At 41.8% G+C, this 22074-nt stretch overlaps 1 protein-coding gene across 7 annotated transcripts in view; it reads left to right on the top strand.

The window, feature by feature from the left end:
- dtna (dystrobrevin, alpha) overlaps positions 1–21952 on the top strand; it is a 34972-nt gene extending 13020 nt beyond the window's left edge. For 2 of the 7 annotated variants that reach the window (XM_083782408.1, XM_083782407.1), the window contains exons 10-23: positions 1663–1746; positions 2129–2218; positions 3493–3588; positions 6716–6803; positions 8725–8828; positions 9979–10092; positions 12521–12617; positions 13284–13304; positions 15326–15485; positions 17014–17103; positions 17185–17284; positions 19711–19828; positions 19982–20022; positions 20673–21952. In XM_083782408.1, the coding sequence (XP_083638534.1) occupies positions 1663–1746; positions 2129–2218; positions 3493–3588; positions 6716–6803; positions 8725–8828; positions 9979–10092; positions 12521–12617; positions 13284–13304; positions 15326–15485; positions 17014–17103; positions 17185–17284; positions 19711–19828; positions 19982–19999 (1180 nt within the window). In that variant the 3' untranslated portion in view covers positions 20000–20022; positions 20673–21952. The remainder of the gene's footprint in view (positions 1–1662; positions 1747–2128; positions 2219–3492; positions 3589–6715; positions 6804–8724; positions 8829–9978; positions 10093–12520; positions 12618–13283; positions 13305–15325; positions 15486–17013; positions 17104–17184; positions 17285–19710; positions 19829–19981; positions 20023–20672) is intronic. The other 5 variants (XM_083782410.1, XM_083782411.1, XM_083782409.1 and 2 more) reach the window with 5 other exon arrangements.
- The last annotated feature ends 122 nt before the right edge of the window (positions 21953–22074 follow it).

Genomic DNA, 22074 nt, shown 5'->3' with positions numbered 1-22074 from the left:
GGGAATACATCACAAAAAAGCATTTATCATAAAACATGCGTAAGCTAAGAAAGTAACAGTGGAATATCTATATTATGAGACTATACATATAAACTATATATATATATACTACTAACTGGATGTTCCGGGGACCCCCCAGGGACCCCCACACGGAGTTGCACCACTCACTTCCCATGGGTGTGATTTTTTACAAAGTTTGGATGTGCAAAAAAAATAGTTCATAAGCTTCCACGATGAAACGGATCGGTTTAATATCCGGGGACGTCGCTGACGATTTGGTTTCCCTACTCGCATATTATTTGTGCTGCCCCCTGCTGACGAGAGCGCTGTGTTTCCTCATGCAGATCGGCTGCTTTTGCTGTTTGCGAGGATGGGCGTGCGTTAGTATGCGGTGGAGCCACGGAGGAAATTGTTATTCTGAGGTTCGGCTTGGCACTTTTTGGCACATTTTGTTGCCCCCCCTCAGCGTGTTGCCTTACTCACAGTGCGTATTGCGCGTATACGTCGCCGACAGCGCTGTTAACCCATTCAGAATGGGAACCCCTTTTGGTGTTTTAACTTTAAGCATTATGTTATGCTTTAGCTATTGAAAAATAGCAGATCTATAAGCTCATAGCGCGGCACCGAGTGCCGCGCTACGAGCTTGTAGGTCTGCTATTTTTGAAAGATCGTGAAAATGTGGTGCAAATCTTTGAATATATATTCTTTCAGAGCGAACGTTTTTAACTCAAATCTTTGCTTCCTGGCCCAGGCCGTAGCGTAACGGTCTGGGCACCGGACTGGTGATCCAGTCGCGGTGTGCCGCGGGTTCGACTCCCGAACCCGACACGGCCTTTGCCGCATGTCATCCCCCCATCTCTCTCCCGTTTCCTGTCAGCCTACTATCTGTCCCTTAAAAAATCAATAAAAGGCGTAAGCCGCAAAAAAAATCTTTAAAAAAAAAATCTTTGCTTCCAACTTATTTTGAGATGGGGGTCGGAGCCCAAATACATATAATTCTAGCGGTCCTTGACATGAAATAGTTTGAGAACCACTGACAGAGAAACATGGGGTTTTCAGAAAACTGTCAAGATTTAGAAGACATTTTGTAGAATCGAGCTCAGGTCTATCCTCTAGTTTATTGACTATATTTGTATTTGTATTGTATTGGAACGTAGCCTTTTGTAGGTCAAGAGTGATTGTAACAAATGCTTTTATTCTTTTCTTGCTGCAAAATAGAGACACTTGGTAAGTTTTCTTTGATTATTTTATTGGATCACCTGCGCTTGGATCACATGACTGAGTCACCCCGAATCCTCTTCATTGCAATTCTAATCCAAGTTCTGTAACTTACCTTCTTTCAATTCTAATACAGTAACCTTACTGCACTTTGCTAGTGTGTACATAACGCCACATTTAGATACTTTCAGGTCACCTACCTACTGTACCAAAACGTTAATTCAGAATTATTCGTTTTTGGAGAATGAGAATTCCCACTGTGACACTTTTCTTCACAATATAGTTTCACAATCAGAAACTACCACTATTGTGTGTGTACTGTCTCAATGTGCCTTTAGTGCCCATTATGAAAACAAGATAAGAGAAAGAGACAAGGTTTCTTAGTCTCAATTATAAAACACTTTTGTCTACCTTGCTTCATAAGATGTTTGTCTCTTTGTATAGGCCGCCCAGACCAATGAATATCACCAATGAATACGCACTCTCCCACTCGATGCCTATATCAGGGAACCCTTACTCCACCAAAAAGTGAGTAAAACAGTATTGAAGGATGCTCTCTTACAGAGAATGTACAGCATCCTCCTTACCATTTTGTCATATCCCCTCATCGCTCATTTCCTCTCTATTTCATGCATAATCACTTTTTTTTTCTTTCACAAAGCTATGTTCATTTTCTTAAGTGTATATGTGTGCGGCTGTACACTTTTTTTTAAGTGTGTGTGTGTGCGTGTGTGTGTGTGTGTGTGTGTGTGTGTGTGTGTGTGTGTGTGTGTGTGTGTGTGTGTGTGTGTGTGTGTGTGTGTGTGTGTGTGTGTGTGTGTGTGTGTGTGTGTGTGTGCATGTGCGCGTGTGCGTGGCTGTGCTTTGTCTGGGGTATTTGTGGTCCAATTCCATTGCCTGGCGTGAATAGCTTGTCATTGCGCAAGAATAATGGAGTTGAGCAAAGAAAGCCCTTGACTCCCTTGACTAGGGACGCTCCTGAACTGCTGAAAGGGAGGGGGTAAGTGACACAGGTGTGCCTTTGAGAATGGCTTTGTAGCTCCACTGCATGTGCAAGCTAATATAGATAGATAGTCATCACGGTGCATACACTGAATAGCTTATTAGCTCCAGTGGAACTATTAACTTTCCTGACTTGTTACAGACGGGGTTTACGTTGTAACGCTCAAGGGGCTCTTTCAAAGATGCTAGATGAAGCATGCATAATAAAGATCATCAGCCATTAGTTTGCGGTATCTGTTACAGTCCTCTTTCATTGACACATAGGGTAAAGTGGTGTTATAATGTGCTTTATCTTTCACTTCTTTGACTAGCAATTTAACATAAATGTATCTATCACATTACCTAGTTACTGTAGGTTACATACTGTAGATGTAAATGTCATATTATGTGAACTAAAAAGATCCACATGCGCTGTGTAACTATTTTCCATTTTAGATAAGTTTACACCTGCAGATGATGTTAATGTAAGGAAACATTTTTTTCTATAGGAAACACTGTCCCCTTTCATAACTTATCACTTGAATAAGAAGGGGGGACAATCCAGCATATGTGATGATGACAGATAGACGTTTTATGAGTTTTTCTTGCTGTCAGTGTATTTCAGTGGTTTCAGCGGTTCATGGTTGTAAAAGGCTGTGTCACAGCAATCGTGTATATGAGCTTTACATGGAATGATGTGTGGATGTGTGCATGGCTTTGGGGATACATGAAGGCATAATTGTGCATGTCTAATGTATCCTTTTCTGTTTCATATTGTGTAATGCTAATGTAAACGTTTAAAAAAAAATGTTTAAATGAAAGCAGCTGATAGATAAAACGTTTTACTGTGCTTCTTGCACTTGTTTATACACAGCGAAATCCCGAGTGTTAATTGAGTGTAACCACTCTCAGATTGAAATGAGGAATTGTGCTCCTTGTAGGCATATGTTTTAATCATATCCCTATAGCTATCTTTCTTGTGGTTCCTGTTCTATTCCAAACATAATGTGGCCTTGTAGTTCTTCCCATGAATGACTCTTTGTCATTCTTGCTCTTCAAACCAATCTGTTTTCTTTCTGCCTTTATTTATCTTACTGTCGGCTCTCTTGCTCTGTTCCCTAAGTTGTCTCTCTCACACTGTGATCACCTGTTACTGTATGGGGTGTTTGTGTGCGTTTGCGTACATGTGTGTGCACGCGGATATGTGTGTGTGTGTGTGTGTGTGTGTGTGTGTGTGTGTGCGTGTATGTGTGCGTGCGTGCGTGCGTGCATGGAACCCTACACCATTCCCAGGTTTAACTACAACATCGATGTTGCCGATAGACTTGCTGATGAACATGTTCTCATTGGCTTCTATGTGAATCTACTCCAAAACAAGCCCAACACATGGTTAGTTGGTGCTCCGTGCTGGTCAGCACCAGCTGAAACTACTTGCTCTGATGGTCTGCCATCTAGTGAAGCAGAGTAGCCCCTGTCTGTCTGCCTGACCCCCCCCCCCCCCCCCCCCCTGCGGCACAGTAATGTCTCCCTCTTGGTCAAGGAGGATTCCCCCTTTGCCTCAGTGGTAGATGCGTGATTTGCTTTGCAGGACACCTGTGTTCGAATCCAGGTAGCTACCGGTATATATATCGGGGGGGCTCATCCGGGATCAGACTTCCTGGTGTGCGGGTGGAGGTCAAAGTCGGGTGGAATTAGCAGAGGAGCTCGATCTGCCTAAACCACAGGAGCCTAATATATCCCTTTTAACTAGGGGAATTCCCTTGAGCCCTGTGCATTGTGAGCTTGTACAGTAGATTGGCATTTCTTTTGGAAAAGGTATTTTTTTATTCTATAATGATAACGCCCAAAAAGGGGATACCAGGTTGAAAGTGGTTAAGTGGTAGATCATTGGTTTCCCATGCTGGAGACCGGGGTTCGAATCCAGGTGGTTACACTAGCATTTTGCCCCCCCCCTAACCTAATGCTTCAAGTGCTAAATGCTGCACATTGCCAAGCATCCCGTAGACTATTCATAGTTAAGCGGGTGTCTCACGCCCCAATCATCTGAATATTGGTTATGTGCCTGTGGTTGTTAGCTGTGTTACTATGGTCTAAAAGGGGTATTGAACGTGTCTCCTCTTGTGACAGAAGTTGACAGTATGCTTTCATTGGACTATATAGATACCAAAGTAAAAAAAATAGTTGGGTCTAGCCAAGATAAAATGTTTCTCCCTTTCTTTCATTCTTCTTTTTTTCACAGTTTTCCCCCAACCCCCTGCCGATTTGACTTTTGACACATTCTATTCCTCACGATTTGAAGGTCATAACAGTCTTTCTAGTGTACTGAATGACATATCTGGCAGGACAAATAAGGTCAGAGAGGCCATTGCCACATAAGGACTGCACTCCCTCATGCTTATGGCATTTTTAGAATGGCTGTCTTTACATCTCTGTTTGGTTAATATGCCTAGCTACTATACATTGAAATGTAACCAAGGCTCCTTTTATATCCTCCTTTTTATTTGCTTGTTTGTCTGCTTATTATTATCATCACTCTGTTTGGTATTTTTTGGGGGCTTTTTCATAATATGTCAACATTATTGATGTCAACCTTTAACATTTAAAGGAGAATTCCATACTAGAAGGCTTTCTTACGTACCTTTATTTGTAGTTGCTACGTCCCCACCAAAGAGGTCCAGGTGTTATTTAGTGCAAAAGTGCATTATTGGCTATTTCCCCCTAATGGGGATTGGGTTTTTGTGCTAATTCGCTTATTTCCATCGAAATAAGTAGTAAAGTGTGCCGCTTGGGATACTATTTACATTATAAGAATATACAATTTTTGAGCGATGGAAATAAGCGAATTAGCACAACACCCCAATGCCCCATTCAATTCAATTCATTGAGGGCTTATGGTAGGTGAAATAGCCAATAATGCGCTTTTGCACAAAATAACACCTGGACCTCTTGGGTGGGGACGCAACAACTACAAAGAAAGGTAAGAAAGCCTTCTAGCATGGAATTCTCCTCTAAGCTGGTTCTTTATTAAATTCTGGGGCCGGCACATGAGGGAACCCACTTTAGAGGTTCAAGCATGTTGACTTGTCTAGTCCAGTCATAATGAAACATTTATAACTTGTAATCTTTCTGTGTGTCTACATGTGTGGGCAGGTTAGGATAGGAGGGTGATGGGCAGACTGTGATACTTATCTCTGTGCTATTGCACCAAATACCATTATAATATTTGTATTCAAAGGCTGTCAACGACAAACAAGACTTTCAAACATTCTGTCAAATGGAAAGGCTGTGTTTGAAAACCTGAAAGGTAAAGGTATTTACTAACTAGTGTGCTGCACACCACACATTGAAAATGAAACCTGCCGTATCAGAAAATAGATGATTTTTATCACAGTCTATATTATGACATCAGCAGCCCTATGTAAAGTATCATCCCTATGTTTTTGTACAGTACGTGCATGTTTGTAGACATGGGCAATTTGATCAGCCGCTTCCTATAGTCCTTCCCGGCTTTCATATTAGTCTTAGAAAGGGAAGAGATGATCATTTCATCTTTACTTTTCTACATTAGCTGACCCTGTCGTGGCTCATACGGTGTCATCAATCAGTGGTTCTCAAACATTTTCATATCAAGGACACCAAATATTAATATCCATTCGGTCCCGCGGATCCCCAAGAGTTTTGTCGTTAAACTGTTTCACAAAATATCCCCAAAGTGTCACATTTTTCCAAGATCTTTGGATAGCTGATCTAAAAGAGTGCGACATGTTGTGCGATCGGCTATTTTCATATAGCCAGTCTATAGGGTTAAAATGGTTTAACTGATTTTGATCCTATTTTAACACATTTTCCTGGGGTGGGATAAGGGGGACTCCCTCTAGTGGACCCCCCACTTTGAGATTTTTTTTATCCCATGATTTTGTAACCCATTTTTCACCCCTGCGTTATCTATTGTGATCCTGGGCTCTACACACCTTCCGCCAACCTGGGGAGAGCAACGGACTTGAACTCATGCTTCCTTCATGCATGAGTGTCCACTGTCCAAGCTGCTCCTTTACACCTTGACAGGGGGGAGTTTTTCTGGTTGGACGTAGTGCGTGGAAAGAACACGTTATTCCAACCAGTTCCTTTCCCCTCCATCAGGCGCCTCGGGTGGCCAGGGGGAGGCAGTTTAGAGACCAGGATTACTGCATGTTTTTTGTGAGGGTATACCTACCCCAGGGGACACGGGGAGAACATGCAAACTCCACTCCACACAGAAAGGCCCTTTCGCCAACCCCGCCTCGGGTATGGAGGGGGAAAAAAATCCTTTCTGAAGACAAACTATAACTCGACAAACAGGATCTAAAAGATAGCAGCTCTCTGTATGACTGTCTGTGTGTGTGGGTGGCTGTGTGGGATGGTGCGTGCGGTGTGGTGTATATATAGTTGTTGGTTATATTGTTCTCTGTGGCGAGTGAAGGCTGTGTGACATTGTTGTGACATGGCCCTCTCTCTGTTATTTCCTCTCTTTGATCAGTTTGCTGGAGAGCAGCATCATAAACCAACAAGACGAAGAGCACTGTCTGATCGCCCGCTACGCTGCCAGGCTGGCTGCCGATGCCGCGGTGAGACCTGCGGGGACTTGCTCTGTAACTTTGGCACTGTACGTTGTAGAGTGTAGTGCGTGCTTGCACAGTGGTGGGGGAAAAAAAAGGATCCGGAATTCAAAGTGTACTTGAGTAAAAGGACAAATGTATTGGCATCAAAATGTACTTAAAGTAGTACCAAAAGTAGGAAGTTATTTTAGTTCACTATGCAGAATGTCCGATTTCAATACTTTTTTTCAAATACTTTTGAAAATTGCAGATCTACAAGCTCACAATGCGACGCATTGTGAGCTTGTAGATCTGCTATTTTAGATGGGCCGAAATTGGGCTGAAGTGGTTAATGTTGTATGTGAAATAGAAGTGAAAGTATTGGAAATTGGAAATGTAAAAGTAATGTACAAATACCTCAAAATTGTCCTTAAGTACCACTGTGCATGTACTGTATAGCACAAATGCAGAAAATATCAGTATTTTCCATTTTCAGAGATCAGAGAAGGACCATAATATTTCACATGGCAACTAGTATTTAGCTCTTTTTTTATTCCACGACTTTGCAACCCATTTCTTCACCCAGTGTCAATTCTCTAATGTACTCCTGGGCGCTATACACTTCCTCTGCCAACCTGTGGAGAGCAACGGACTGACCTCATGCTTCCTTCTATGTATGAGGAGTCCAAGCCGCAGAGGGAAGGCAGTTTCCTATTTAGCTCTTGTTATACCTGAAAATATGACGAAAGAGCACAATGGCCACTGTGTGAATACGGACAATTAATGTGATCGTTGCTGTTGTTTGAAAATGTCCAATCAGGCCAAACTTGAGGCTGTTTACAGAGCTTGTAGGAAATACCGGATGATGTTGCTATTGGGGCGGAATGTCCAAATGTCCAAAACGGTTACTTTTCTGGAAATGGAAAACATAACCTGTCTTCCAAATGGATCCAATGTAGTTATTATTTACATTATAACAAGCTCGTAATACTTTTAATTGGTTAAATAGTAATATACACTTTACCTTTACAAAATATTCCAAAAGAGCAGATCTACAACGTGTCGCAAAGTGACATGTTTTGAGCTTTTACAGTAGATTGGCTGTTTTTGCTACTTTGTTGTGACAAAACGTACAACGTTGAAATCTGGAGATAAGAGGTTTCTGTCCGATATGAGATATGGGATGAGGTATAGCACAGCAGGGTGACCTCTCAGCCAAGGAAGCTCTGAGAAGGAAGTGAAGTGGTCACGTGACTGGGCTGCGCCATGACACTTTCATGGACACTTTCATGGGACCCGGAAGTTGGGTAGAATGCACTGGAGTCAATGAGAGCTCAGTGACCAGCTCATGAATAAACATTATTTATGAACAATTTTGAGACCTTTTGTAAAGTAATCACTTCTGGAAAATAACAGAAGACATGTAACACATTATTGTCTGCTGTGTTGTTATTCGATGTGTACACTGTGTAATGTTTATAGAGGTATGGTATCTAAAGAGCACAAAGTACCTTTCTGAACGCACCAAGTATCGCGAGACTTCCCACCGTTAACTGTCTGGCAGCCAAATCTCGCGATACTTCGGAGCCAGAAACGATACCTGCTGCTGTTTAGATCCTCAGATAAAATTATGTACTGTGCACTCTGTGCACATTGAAAAGTAAGTGATTAGAAAACAACCTGTGATATGTCTTCTGTTATTTTCCAGAAGTGATTACTTTACAAAAGGTCTCAATTGTTCGTAATTAATGTTTGTTATGAGCTGGTCCAGCCGGCTCCATTCACTGCCATGTATTCATTGCACTTCCGGTGTGAGTTTGGCTCCCATGAAAGTGTCATGGCGCAGTCCAGTCACGTGACCACTTCCCTTCCTTCTCAGAGCTTCCTTGCTCTCAGCCAGGAAGTCCCTGCAGTTAATTGACACCATCATGTCTCTCCCACTTGGCTCCAGCAACAGTCTCAGCAGCAGCAGAGAGTCTCCACGGACCTGTGCTGCTCTCTGGATGCCAACAAACAGCAGAGGCAGCTCATCGCTGAGCTGGAGAACAAAAACAGGTCAGTGTCTTGCCTGCCTTTGTGATACTATGAGTGCCTCTTGTTCGTCCACCCCTTCCCCCCCGCCCCAACCTCTTTACATTCAAGTTCTTTTCAAAAAGTCTCCCTTGTTTGCCTTTTCAAAAAGGGGCGAAACCCACTCGGACAAAATGATTCGCATTGGAAGACTCACAGGGTGCATACTTAGACTAGTCATTGGTTAGACATGGGTTAAGGTTAGGTTTAGGTGTGCTGCCCCGTGTGAGGTTAGGGTTAGGGTGAGGGTTTGAGATAGGTTGTAGTTGTAGGACTAATGACTGGTCTAACCAAATGACTAGTCTAAACTAAGTACTGTCTAAACTAAGTACTGCACCCCGTTACCACATAAATGAAAGATTTCAGACCGAGAGTATGTTTTGCACGTCCGTGTCTCCGTCCGTCCGTCTGTTACCAGCTAATCTCCGGCACCGTTAACCCGGTCGATGCCAAACTTTGCACACACACTCCCTGGATGCCAACGATGAACCTCTGCCACACAATTTCCAGAACGGCCTGTTATAGCGCCACCATGAGGAAGCTTTTCACCTTTTTTACCTATAACTGCAGGGATCTGTGTGTTGCATGCACACTCCCTAGAGACCAAGGGCAAACCTTTGACCTGCATTTTTCACATCTGCCTTTTCTAGCACCACCCGGAGGCAGACTTTTGTAAAACACATTACTCCAGATTCTGTCCAAAAATCCCGCAAATCGTCACACAGTATCTCTATAGTTATGTGCTCAAGACGGATCCGTCCAATATTTCATATTCCATCCTCTTAATTGGTTAACCTTGGCTTTCAAAGTTTGCAGGATTGGCCTAGCCTATAATAATACTAATAATACAGTACATTCCCTAAACAGTATTATGCGGACTGGAGTAAACCATTATACGGCTACAGTATTGTGTATAGAAAAGGGACACAAGTTAATATTTTAAATGATTAACCCTTTTTTTACCATTGGTGGAGACTGGAGACTATAGTACATGAAACAGCCGTGTGTGTGTGTGTGTGTGTGTGTGTGTGTGTGTGTGTGTGTGTGTGTGTGTGTGTGCGCGTGTGTGTGTGTGCGTGTGCGTGTGTGTGTGTGTGTGTGTGTGCGCATGTGCGTGTGTGTGTGTGTGCGACAGAGAGATCTTGCAGGAGATCCAGCGCCTACGGCAGCAGCATGAGCAGGCCTCCCAGCCTCCACCAGACAGGGGCCAGCAGAACCCCACCCTGTTGGCCGAACTCCGGCTTCTCAGGTATACAAATATATACGGATATGATGTGAAGTTTTAGAACAATGGTGGAAAAAGTACTCACACTGGTTCCTAAACTTTTTCATGTCAAGGACCCCCACATTGACACTCATTAGCCCGCGGACCCCCATTTGTATTGGAGTAAAAGTATACAATATTTGCCTCTGAGATGTAGTGGAGTAGGATTAAAAGTACTGGAAAATGGAAATACTAAAGTACAAATACCTCAAAATTATGCTTAAGTACAGTACTTAAGTAAATGTACTTAGTTACTTTCCACCACTGGATTTAGAACAGTGAACCTCAATCTTTTTTAATTCCAACGAAGCCCACCCTTTTGGTGTTTTAGGCATTATGTTACACTTTAGCTATTGAAAAATAGCAGATCTACAAGCGATACGAGCTTGTAGATCTGCTATTTTTGAAAAATCGTGAAAATGTGGCCACTGACATAGAAACATGGGTTTTTCAGAAAACTGCCATTTGTAGAATCGTTCTCAAGTCTAAATGGGTTAACGCTGAGAGGAAGCAAATGAGACGCACTCGCAAATAAACATGAGAAATGGCATCTGAGCCAGTCTTGCATGTTTTATTTTGGAGTGCCGCTTTTTCCATTTAGTTGGTTTAGGAAGCACACCTGTTTTTTCTTTCTTTCCGAGTTCCATTTATCCTCCTCTTGGAGTTACAGACCTTTAAGGGCCCATTTGACTCCTAACTATTATCAATCATTTAGTTGGGGACCCCCACTGGACCCCCCCCCCCATCCAAGAACCCCTGGGGGTCCCCTGACCCCACATTGTGAACCAGTGAGGCAGCGGTAATGTCACAGTAATTAGGGGCTAATCATCAGCATTCATTATCTTTATATTGGCCTACTCTGAAAAAATATTTTTTATTTCTGAGTAACACATATAATGTCACTGATAATCTCTAGTGAGAATCTCTAGTGAAAAGGTTAATGTCTCCTTAAATTTTGATATAATTAGACTGGGCCACTGGCCCCACATGCGGACCAATGCAATTTGAGAACGGTGTAAAAATACATTTTCCCACCTGTACTGTTCAATAACTGTTGTACTTGTTCTACTTGTTGTACTTGTCAAAGTACCCACTAACATACGACCAATTGAATACGACCAGTGCCTCTACCCCCCCCCCCCCCCCCCCCCCTTCAAACATACATGAGTTTTGGTTCAAGGTTTAGGGTTCAATCAAGGTTCACTTTATTTGTCATTTCACAAAAAAAGCTAAAGTGCATTTTTATTAGACTCAAGAGTTCAGTGGTCTGACAGTCCCCGGGTAGAAGCTGCGTTTGAGCCTTTCAGTCCTGGCTTTGATGGGAGCGCATGCAGCCTCCTACCCGAGGGGAGCTGGTCAAACAGTTCATGGTCTGGGTGAGTGGGGTCCTCCATAATACAGGCCGCATCATGTGCTCCTGCACCTGCTGGTGTAAATGTCCCTTCGATGGAAGGGGGACTACTGTGGGTGGTCTTCTTTCTGGGCGTTTTTCACCACCCTCTGCAGCGCCTTCCTTGTCTACAGCAGAGCAGTTCCCATCACCAGGTGGTGATGGAGAATGTGAGAGTACTCTCTCCACCACACACCTGTAGCAGTGTTGTTTTCGTCGACTAATGCTATGACGAAAAATGTTCGTCGACTATACCTTTTTTCACTTACTGACGAAAACTAAATAGAAACTAAATGAAAACTAAGCTACGATGACTAAATATATCGACAATTTCGTCAAGAAATACAAACTTGCCTAAAATGTTAGGAAGGGACTAGTGGACAAGAGATCCAGTATAAGTCATTTTACACTTGGTTGCATGCTGAAAATAGCTGATCTGCTATTTTCAGCAAGTGTAAAATCAGCCATTACGACGGCATCAAGGCCCGACAAAATACATTTTAGTCGACTAAATCAATTGTAGATTTAGTCGACTAAAATCGCATGACATTTAGTCGACTAAAACTAGACTAACACTAAAACATTCCAGGTGACTAAAATGTGGCTAAAACTAAATGAGAACTATTCAAAAGACTATGACTAAAACTAAAATCTAAATGTTGCTGCCAAAAACAACACTGACACTGTAGAACACCTCCAGGACTGAGGTATTGAGGCCAGCTTGTCTCAGGCCTCCTGAGGAAATGGAGGCTGGTGAGGTTTTTTTTTAAAGATGTTTGGGTGTTTCTGGTCCACTTCAAGTCCTCGGGGTGCAATGTGCACCCCGAGGTACTCAAAAAAGCTAGGGACCCTTTCCACCATAGCTCCGTTTATGAACAGGGGGAGGGGACGTGGAGGGGCATGGTCTCTTCTTCGAAAGTCCACGAAAGTCCACAATCATCTCCATATTTAATACTTATTTTCCTTTGGGCATTTATATATGCACTGTGTCATGTATGCCACTTGTCTTTTGCCCTCTGTCAGGCAACGCAAAGATGAGCTCGAGCAAAGAATGTCTGCTCTGCAAGAGAGTCGCAGAGAACTCATGGTACAGCTGGAGCAACTTATGATGTTACTCAAGGTACCGTATACAGTGCATCTCCACTACTGTAAACAGATCACTCTCAATGATAAAGCATTACAGCATTGCAGAAGTGAACTATACCAAACATGTCCATTAGAGGGCACACTTCTTCAACAATCTGCCACATAGATGGACAGAGGAGGGTGGCCTGTTAGTAAAAGTCTTCTATTTCTCACACACATCATTTCTCGATTTCTGTCATTATTACACAACAGCTATTGATCAGCTTTTTGATTTAAAGCATGCAATACATGTCTTTCTAGACTCCACACAGGAGCAGACTTGGGGCTGTGCTCCATTTCAACATGTACAGACATGTGTATTGGGTTTAATCTCCAGAGTGAGACTATCTTTAGCAATCAATAACACGGGGACTCTCCAAGGCCTTTGACTGCTTACTGTACCGGTTTAAGTGGTGAGACCGTCAATCTCATCAATCCTGGAACCCATTCAGTAAAGAAAAAAAGAGAAAAAAAGCACAGAAAATCTCTTGATCTAATTAGCCTAAAAGGATCAATACCAAGCCATTCAATATGCATGAGGAAGCCATGCTCGTCATAGTCTGGAGTAAATATCAAATGGATTGTTAGAAATGAATGCCCACGTTGTCATTTCATGAGTGATAAAATAATCTTTGATATGAAATGGCCCTTTTTTTAACAGGAGGAGGAACGGAAACAAGCTGTAAGTCCGGCAGGCCCATAGACAAACAAAAATAAAACACAAACCCATTGCATGTGTACATGAGAGCATTGTGTTTGCGTTGGTTTTTAATGTTGTGGCAGTTCTCTGAGATCTAGGACAGTACCATGTAACATATTTGAGTAATATTTACTGTACATAACATAGCCTAATGACCTGACAAAAATAAAATTTGGCATGTTCATGAGGATTATTGCTTACCAAGAGATAATATAGGATAATAGACTCATTGTATTATTTTAAAATTGGCAAGCTTCTTAGCAGTCTGTACATTATTTTGACTGAACAAAAATTATAATATTTCAGGTAATTTGATGTTTTATGTTTGAAGATCAAATCTGTGCCTGATGTCTGTCTTTGTGACTAAATAAGGCCACTATGAGAATGCGATAAAGTATCACTGCAGCATTCGTGGTTAACCAACTTAACCAACACTGAATGCCCCGGGGGACAATCTGTGTATAATGTACTGTATTGTGCTAAATATAAGACGACTATGATTATAAGACGACCCCCATTTTGCAAGACTCAAACATTGAATGTCAAACAGTCTACCGGTAGTCCCCGATTATAATCCGACCCTGATTTTTAGGATATTTCCTTTGGATAAAAAAAGTTAAAAACATAGGCTTATATTCAAAAGCAAAAAAGAATAGCCGATCTGAAGTACTTCATTAGTAAATGTAAACATAATTCATAACCCTTCTTTGTTTGTATTGCAATAACAATGTGTGTTTGTCACAAAAAAATCACAAAGCGCACCTGGACTTGACTCACTGCACACTGTGACTCGGCACGCGTGGAGGAAGCACTGCTGAATTATTATGTCGATCCCTAACAATTTGAAGTGATGAGTTGCTGTGAAACCAATGGCAGATTAACCACTTAAACCCTATACGTTGTTGAGCGGAATACCTCAGGGTTCTATACTAGTGACCTTTCTGTTTTCGTGCTTCATAAAATGTCTTCGCTGAAAGTAGCCGATTGACAAGCTTACAAGGTGGCACAACAATCTGCTATTGTCTGCAAAGGTTTGACCAGAATGCGGAATGCTGGGGTTTAAGTGTACGGCTAAATGCAACTGGGTAACAGAATTGATGCAAAAAAGGAAGAGACCAAGTCACTCTTGTTGAAAAGTTTAAAAGACTAATAGTGTTAGTCGGGGATATGTCACCAAAAAGGATCCATTGTGGTCCTCTTACGTAACAAATACATGTCATAATAACACTTGAGTGACATTCATGTACAATAAATAGACAAGAAACATCCCAGTTGGTTTCTGCACGCCTCCAGCGTATATCTATTCTATGTCCGAGCATAGACATGCAAACACCCCGCCTGTCTCTGATTGGCGTACCGACACAGCCAGACTTTCCTCCGAGGTGGATAGCTATATGCTGGATAGTCTGCCCGACTCTGCCGCGAGGTTACTCCGTGGTGGGAAATAAATATATAATACGTATATATAAGTATGATATAATACAGGAGAATGACAGCTTGGCACATGCAACAGTAACTTTTATGTTTTGTAGAAGAGGCAAACTAATATATTGTTTATGCCGTTTATTTTACATGTGTACATTGTAAACTTGAAACATTATTGTACTGTAAAAAGGTCTCTTTTCCCTTTATCTTTTGTAGTATAATAGTATTAGTTTATTAGTCTATTAGTTTACCATAATTAGATTAATACACGATGATCAACACTAACACTTTAATTTAGAACACACCCAAATCTAATCATACAAATACGTGTTCAATCAATCATTCAATCAAAGCAAACGGCATGAACAACATTAGTTTGCCACTTCTACAAAAATAAAAGTCTCTGAGGAGTCTGGTGAGATTGGGGCAAGACAGGCAGTGTCGGTAGACCAATCAGAGGCAGGCGGGGGCGTTACCATGTCTATGCTCGGACGCAGAATAGATATACGCAAAACTCCAACAAGGAGTGAGGGAAAATGCCACACATTATTGTCTCTAAATACTTCCTTGTGTTTCAGACTCAGGGGCCTGGTTCTCCGCGCTCCTCGCCCAGCCACACGGCCTGCCGGCCCATCCCCACACCTATACACTCAGAGTCTGCTGGCACAACCCCTACTCACACACCTCAGGACTCACTCATGGGCGTGGGAGGAGACGTGCAGGAGGCCTTTGCTCAGGGTAACACAGTTAAGAAATAGTAAATGCACAGCGCATCATCAGTGGTTCACAAGCCTTTCTGGATCAGGGCCTAGTGTTCACGCTAGGGCATTCACTTCTAGTCATTTTTACTAGTTGACTAGTTGCCTAGTTTACTAGTCGACTAGTCGACTAGTAACTACCTAGTTTAACTACCTTTTTTTTGTGGAAATAAATATTTGTACATTGGTGACTATAACTATAATCTACCTGATCTTGAGGCCTACAAAATAATTTATTTTCTTATCAACTAGTCAACTAGTACCAACAAGGTCGACTAGTGGATTTACTAGTCGACTATAGTTGCTTAAAGGAGCTATAACATAAAATTTAACTTTTTCAATTTCTTTTGTGTTTTTGAGGCTCCCATATGTGTTTTCTATCCCCACAAATAACACATTTTGAACAATCAGGCTTTCATATCATATTGGTGCTTTAATGGAAATTGCTCTCAGGAACAGCTCAACTGATTTTGGTCTCATCGTGATGTCATCAATGTCACCCTACTTTGTATAATTCCTCCTTCTTCAGTCTTTCAGTTTCAAATTTGCATTTCCACTTTGTTTACAATGTCCACAATTGTTGATTTTCCAAGCTGGCATGGAATGGAAACAAGCCTGGTTTTATCTAGCATCAGTATTATAATGACTAAAATATTAAATAATCTGCATATCAGCACCCCCACCACCTCAGGACATTGTGGTATTGCAGCTAAAACTGCTTTCAAAGTCCAGAAAGAAATGACAAGGGCTGGTTATATCAGAGTGGTGATTGAGGCTCAAACCATTAGAAATAACTTTGATGGACATAGACAATATGATATTAAATATTAAAAGCAGTTTTAAAATGCATGTTATTTGCGCTTTAATGCCCTAGTTCACGTGGCTTAGATCAATGGAACTATTAAACGTAGTATATATGTTGGGGGTGCATACTTAGTTTAGACTAGTAGTCATTGGTCAGACATGAGTTAAGGTTAGGTTTAGGTGTGCTGCCCTGTGGGAGGTTAGGGTGAGGGTTTGAGATAGGTTGTAGTTGTAGGACTAATGACTGGTCTAACCAAATGACTAGTCTAAACTAAGTACTGCATGTACTAGTACTTTTTCTTCTTCCTTTTACGGAATGGAGCAGGAGTTGTGGCAATAGAGAAGGGAAGGGGAGTGGAAATGGTGAAACAAAAACATATGATTGATTGACGCTTCACTGCGTCATTAGATAGCTGGAGAAAAAAAAGTTGAAAGTTGAAACCAGCTCAAATTGTTTTGGCATGTCCCGGCATGCCCGTCACAGAGTGTCGGCCGTCCCGTTGTGCCTTCATGTCGCTGGCTTCCATTTAAAAGGACTTGTAGCTTGTTGCTTTCTTGCTGCTGAACGCAGTATCAGGATATGGATAAATTACCACTGAGGATCTTTACTGTGCATATACTGGCTGGCATGCATTGTTCACACTGTCAGAGGTGTGACTGGAAAGTGGCGAGTGCCCTGCAAAAGTATCTTCTCTGATCCGCAGGCCCAAGGAGGAATTTGAGAAATGACCTACTCGTTGCTGCTGACTCCATCACCAACACAATGTCGTCATTGGTTAAGGAACTAAATTCAGGTGAAATTCTACTACCTGAACTGCTTTTCTTTTTTTCAAATTATTTCTTTTGTATTAATTAAGTCTCTTTGTGTGGCTTAGAGGGTGGGAGTGAGACGGAGAGCCTTGTGGATTTGGATTCAGACATGATAACCTCGACCACTTCAGATGCCTTCCTCACAGAGGTTACCACTACGTCACGGTAATACAAATTTAAAGTATGCTATATTTCGTGTAAATGCATATCATGGCATCACCCACTCTCCCAGAAAACATAGATTTCAGAACATTTGGGTTCAGAGAGTTTAGAAATGACTTACTATAGGGACTACAGTACATAGAATAGAAGAATAGAATAGGCCCTTAGAATGATTCGCCCTACCTCACACACAGACAGGGACTCAGTAGCAGCTTACCATCTTCACCCAGTGGTGCACTCTTCAACGTCACCAAGATGACATCTTTGACACCTGCAACAGACTCGCCACCCCCTGATCTCCCCACTTCCATCAACGGCCAGCCAGTGGAGAGATGGTGGAAACTGGAAAGTATCTCAGCATCATCCTGGGCAATGGACTGAGCTTTGATCACAACGTCACAGACTTCCATGAACATGGAACAACAACAACAAAGACTCTTTGCAATCTCAAACCTCACCTCCTGCTATGCTTCTGTCTTAGCCTGACTTAGCCCAGACTCATACCGTGGATTCACTGACGCTTTGCGGGGAGGAAGCGTCAGTGAATCCCCATGTTATGAGTCTGGCAAAGACAGGCTATACTTCTGTCTGGGGAGGGCGTGTCAACTCTGGAAATCCTCCTGCATTGTCTCCAGTACCCAAGAAGGGACATCCCTTGGTCCTGAACGACTACAGGCCAGTTGCTTTGACATCACATGTCATGACGACCTTTGAGAGAGAGAGAGAGAGAGAGAGAGGAGAGAGAGAGAGAGAGAGAGAGAGAGAGAGAGAGAGAGACTAAAGGCTCATACATAGTCTGGTTTTACGGTGGTGGGGTGACCACCGAACTACAACATGACGTCACGAGCCGCGGTGAAGAGCAAACCACCGCCACCGCTCCAGCCCTTCTCTCTGTTTTTACTCACCACCGCTCAACGTTATTTCAGCTCCGGTGGTCAGCTCACCACCGGAGCGGTGGTCACCTTACCACCGAAAATCCAGACTATGAATAGGCCTTTACTGCGACACCTGAAACTGTGGGTGAGTGATTACCGTCCGAGACCTTCACTTTACGTAACATTTGGGTTAAGTGATACCATCATCACCATACGGCTCCAATGTCCAGAATCCCGATCCAGATGACCTTTACCACCGTGTGTCACTCCCTGTCTCTCTCTCTCTCCCCATTTCATGTCTATACTGTATTTGTATACTATCAATATAATGCAGAAAATGGCAATAAACAAGGCAGCAGGCACTGAAGAATCACGTTCTTGGACTTCTCCAACGCCTTCAACACTATCCAGCCACAACTCACGGTGATGCAGGTGGACTATGGCTGCGTTGCCTGGGAAATGGACTGCTGTACCACAGTACCTCACTGGCAGACTGTCTGTCACACCACGTTAAGCCCAAAACACACCAATGGGTCGCCATGCAACTCCTTGCAACCAAACGGTTGAGAGTAGATGCATTCCGACCCATTGGTGTGGTTTGGGCCATTGAATGGAACCAGTTGAATCACTTGGGTGGACGTGGGTGGACGTGCAACAGGACCATATCACACTGCTGGGGGGCGAACGCTAAAACCGTCTCGTCCCGTCTCGACCCTTTCGGTGTGGTTTTGGGCTTTAGACTGCAGGGCTGCCTGTCAGTTGTGCTATAGTGAATAGTACAGTTTTAGTTTTAGTTTTGTTATCTTGTTGCTATCCTAGCTGTTATCTACTTCTCTCCTGTATCTGAGTTCAAATCTGCTGCTGTGCTGCTTCTGGCAACTGAAGTCTCCCTGTGGGATCAATAAAGGTCTATCTTCTGTACAGTAGCATTATTGAATCTATCCTCTTGTACTGTGCCACCTGCTATTTCACCATGCTTACCCTCACCAACAGAAACAAGCTCCTGAAAATCATTAAACACTTTATTGACCGGGATCCCCCACCCCAGCTGTCTATACTTCGTCGCCTCCCTTTTTCCCCACTACGCTACACCAAATATCTTCATTGAAAATGGTAAATCTACTTAGCTCACACCTCACAGCACGTTGCAATGTGTTGTGACGCATTGTGACACGTTGTGAGCTTGTAGACTGGCTATTTTCACAGAAGTAAGACCTTCCCAGAATAGGTGCAGTGTACTCTAGGGTTTGTGTGGTTAATAAACAGCGTTACATAAACTTACACATTAGTTTCAAGCCAAAGAAATTTGAATTAACCAATAATTGGGAGGACTTTGAGAGTACAGGGATCGACGGTGATTTGAGTTTTTATGAAATACGATGTCAGCTTGATGTTCAGGTTAAAAACCATAACTGCCAAAATTCTGATCAGATTCAAATTTATTATTTATTGTTCTCCATAGGCATACAGGACAAAGTATGGTGAAAAGAGTTACTTATTTGTGAGTGCTACTGTGCTGATGTCTGATGATGCTTTATTTGCTATATTTAATAGGTTCAGTGCTGTTGCAGATGAGGACAGCTACGAGACTGACCTGGAACGACAGCTGGAGGGTGAGCTGAACATGGAAGAGCTAATGAAGCACAGACCGGAGCCAGAGAAAGCCTGCATGGTAAGAGATTCGAGAACACAAGTCTCACAGGCTCAGTCATAATACAATAGTTAGGAACAAAATGATTATTATTATAATATTATTACTTATTAGTCATTTCTGTTATAATCACTAACTTCTCTGTGCTTTTCACTTCCATGCTGTGTGGATTAGGTGTCATTGCAGCAGTGACCATGTTGCTATCTTTATTCCTGGTAGGTAATCATCTAACCATTCGCAAGCCTTTTGGTGAACGTATGCATTACACACACCCCACATTAATAATGCTCACAATATGTTAGTGCGTTTGTTTGATTCATCAACAGCAAACCTAACAAAGTACCATTATGGTATTAAGAAATATGTTATGCTATTTGCTAAATGTCAGAATTATAGGCTTAGGGTTGCAAACAGAAGTTAAGTTGAAACAGCTGAAAAACCAAAGCAATTGCAAGCATTTTAATTAACAGGTTAACACTCCATAGTCTAATCTGTACGGTGAAAGAAAAAATAAATTAGCATGATACCGTATATGATGTAAATGGTTTTGGATTCCGTTGTCATGGTAATTTATACATTGCAGCCCTAAAAAGAATAATAATATATGTTTGGATCTTCTTTGGATTACTTTGGTACATTGATGTTAAAACTGGAAGACAAGCCAGCAATCCCCCCCAAATGCCTGATTTATTTATTTTAACAGATGCCTGTCTTTATTCGACAGATAAATTATGCACATGATTTTGTCTTTATTTTGTTTCTTTATTTTGTTTTTTATCCGAGGACCTCTGGTATTTTTGCACCATCATACTGTATTTACTTTATTCGGGGGCAAGCAATAAAAATATACAATTCACTTTCACAGGTCGGTAATATGAGAAGCAACGGAAGTTGAAGACACTGGAAGAAGGCCAAGCGTAGAGAGGTGTGAAGACATGAAGAATCAAAGTTGAAGACACTGCTAAATACAACCATAGAATACATTTATGTAAAGATATATTTTTATTCAGCCACATATTTAAGATAATACTGTGAATTGATATGGAGAGATTATTAACAACTGAGCTGTCTGTTATACCACAGGTGCCATAAAAATCATATGACTTTTCGGGAAGGGGGGCAGTTTAACAGTTGTGAAAGAACAGTAACCGAGTCATACAGGTGGGCAAATCTGGGTTCTCGCATTTCTAAAAAGAAAAAAAGACAAGAAAATACAAACGTAAGCCTTGGTGTGTTTTGTTGAGGTAGAAGATAAACATCCTAAGTGGATCTCACTAATGAGTTGAAGATTCTAATATTTTTCAATAACTTGTAAATGTTTAACTCTGGTCATTATGACCGGATTTGCCCACTAGTACATGGATTTCTGTTGCTGTTGATTGGCTTGTGTTTTGTATTGTTTGACTCAGTGTCTCTAATAGGATATGCCAGACAGTTATTTTGATTTAGTACATTACTCATAATCATGTGCACTTGGCTGATAGGATGACCTCTCAAAGCACTGCAGTCCATTCAATGTGTCAATGCACGATAACATTGTACATTTTTAGCAGACGTACAGGTTTCCCTCACTGATAAGAGGTTTAAACCATACTAAATCGGCCTCTTGGAAGAGGGCTTTCATATCGTTTCATATGATATGAAACTATATATCATATAATATAGTTTCATATTATCTATACTAACTCCTACGAATGTAGTGTCAATTGAATTGATACTGACGGATAGATTTGAAATTCAGCAGAGAAATCTTATGACAAAAGAAATAGCCGTAGGAATAATGTTCCAAATTGTTCACATGCAATGGTTTACATTGGCAGAGGCATTGAACAACTATGTTTTACTATCAGTAGTTCCTGAATTAATGTTAGCTCTTTTTGACAACATTTTTTGTTGTATTATTCATTTTTATTTTCTGACCAAACAGTTGCTCATACAGTACATCTCTCACGAGATCAAATACACACATGGTGTAGTTTCTCAATGTGTGGGTGTGTAAACCTTTACCACTTTAGGAAAAGTGGCAAGCCAATCTAAAATCATAAATGTGTGAAATATATCTAGTATGATTTTTTGAGCTATAGTTCAGTTCATACCAGTGATTTTGCATGAAGCCTAAGGTGATGCATAATAAAGTGTTGTTGACACAATATGGCAATTTTGTCGCCTATGAACTCCTTTCTTTTTCCATTCCAGATATGGCACACTTCAATTGCATTGGGTTGGCACTGCACATTTATTAACTGTCATGAGTGCACTGTTCACTG

Source organism: Protomyctophum parallelum (assembly GCF_964188405.1).
Source record: "Protomyctophum parallelum genome assembly, chromosome: 14".
NCBI lineage: Eukaryota > Metazoa > Chordata > Actinopteri > Myctophiformes > Myctophidae > Protomyctophum > Protomyctophum parallelum.
This window is presented reverse-complemented; position numbering and strand designations above follow the sequence as displayed.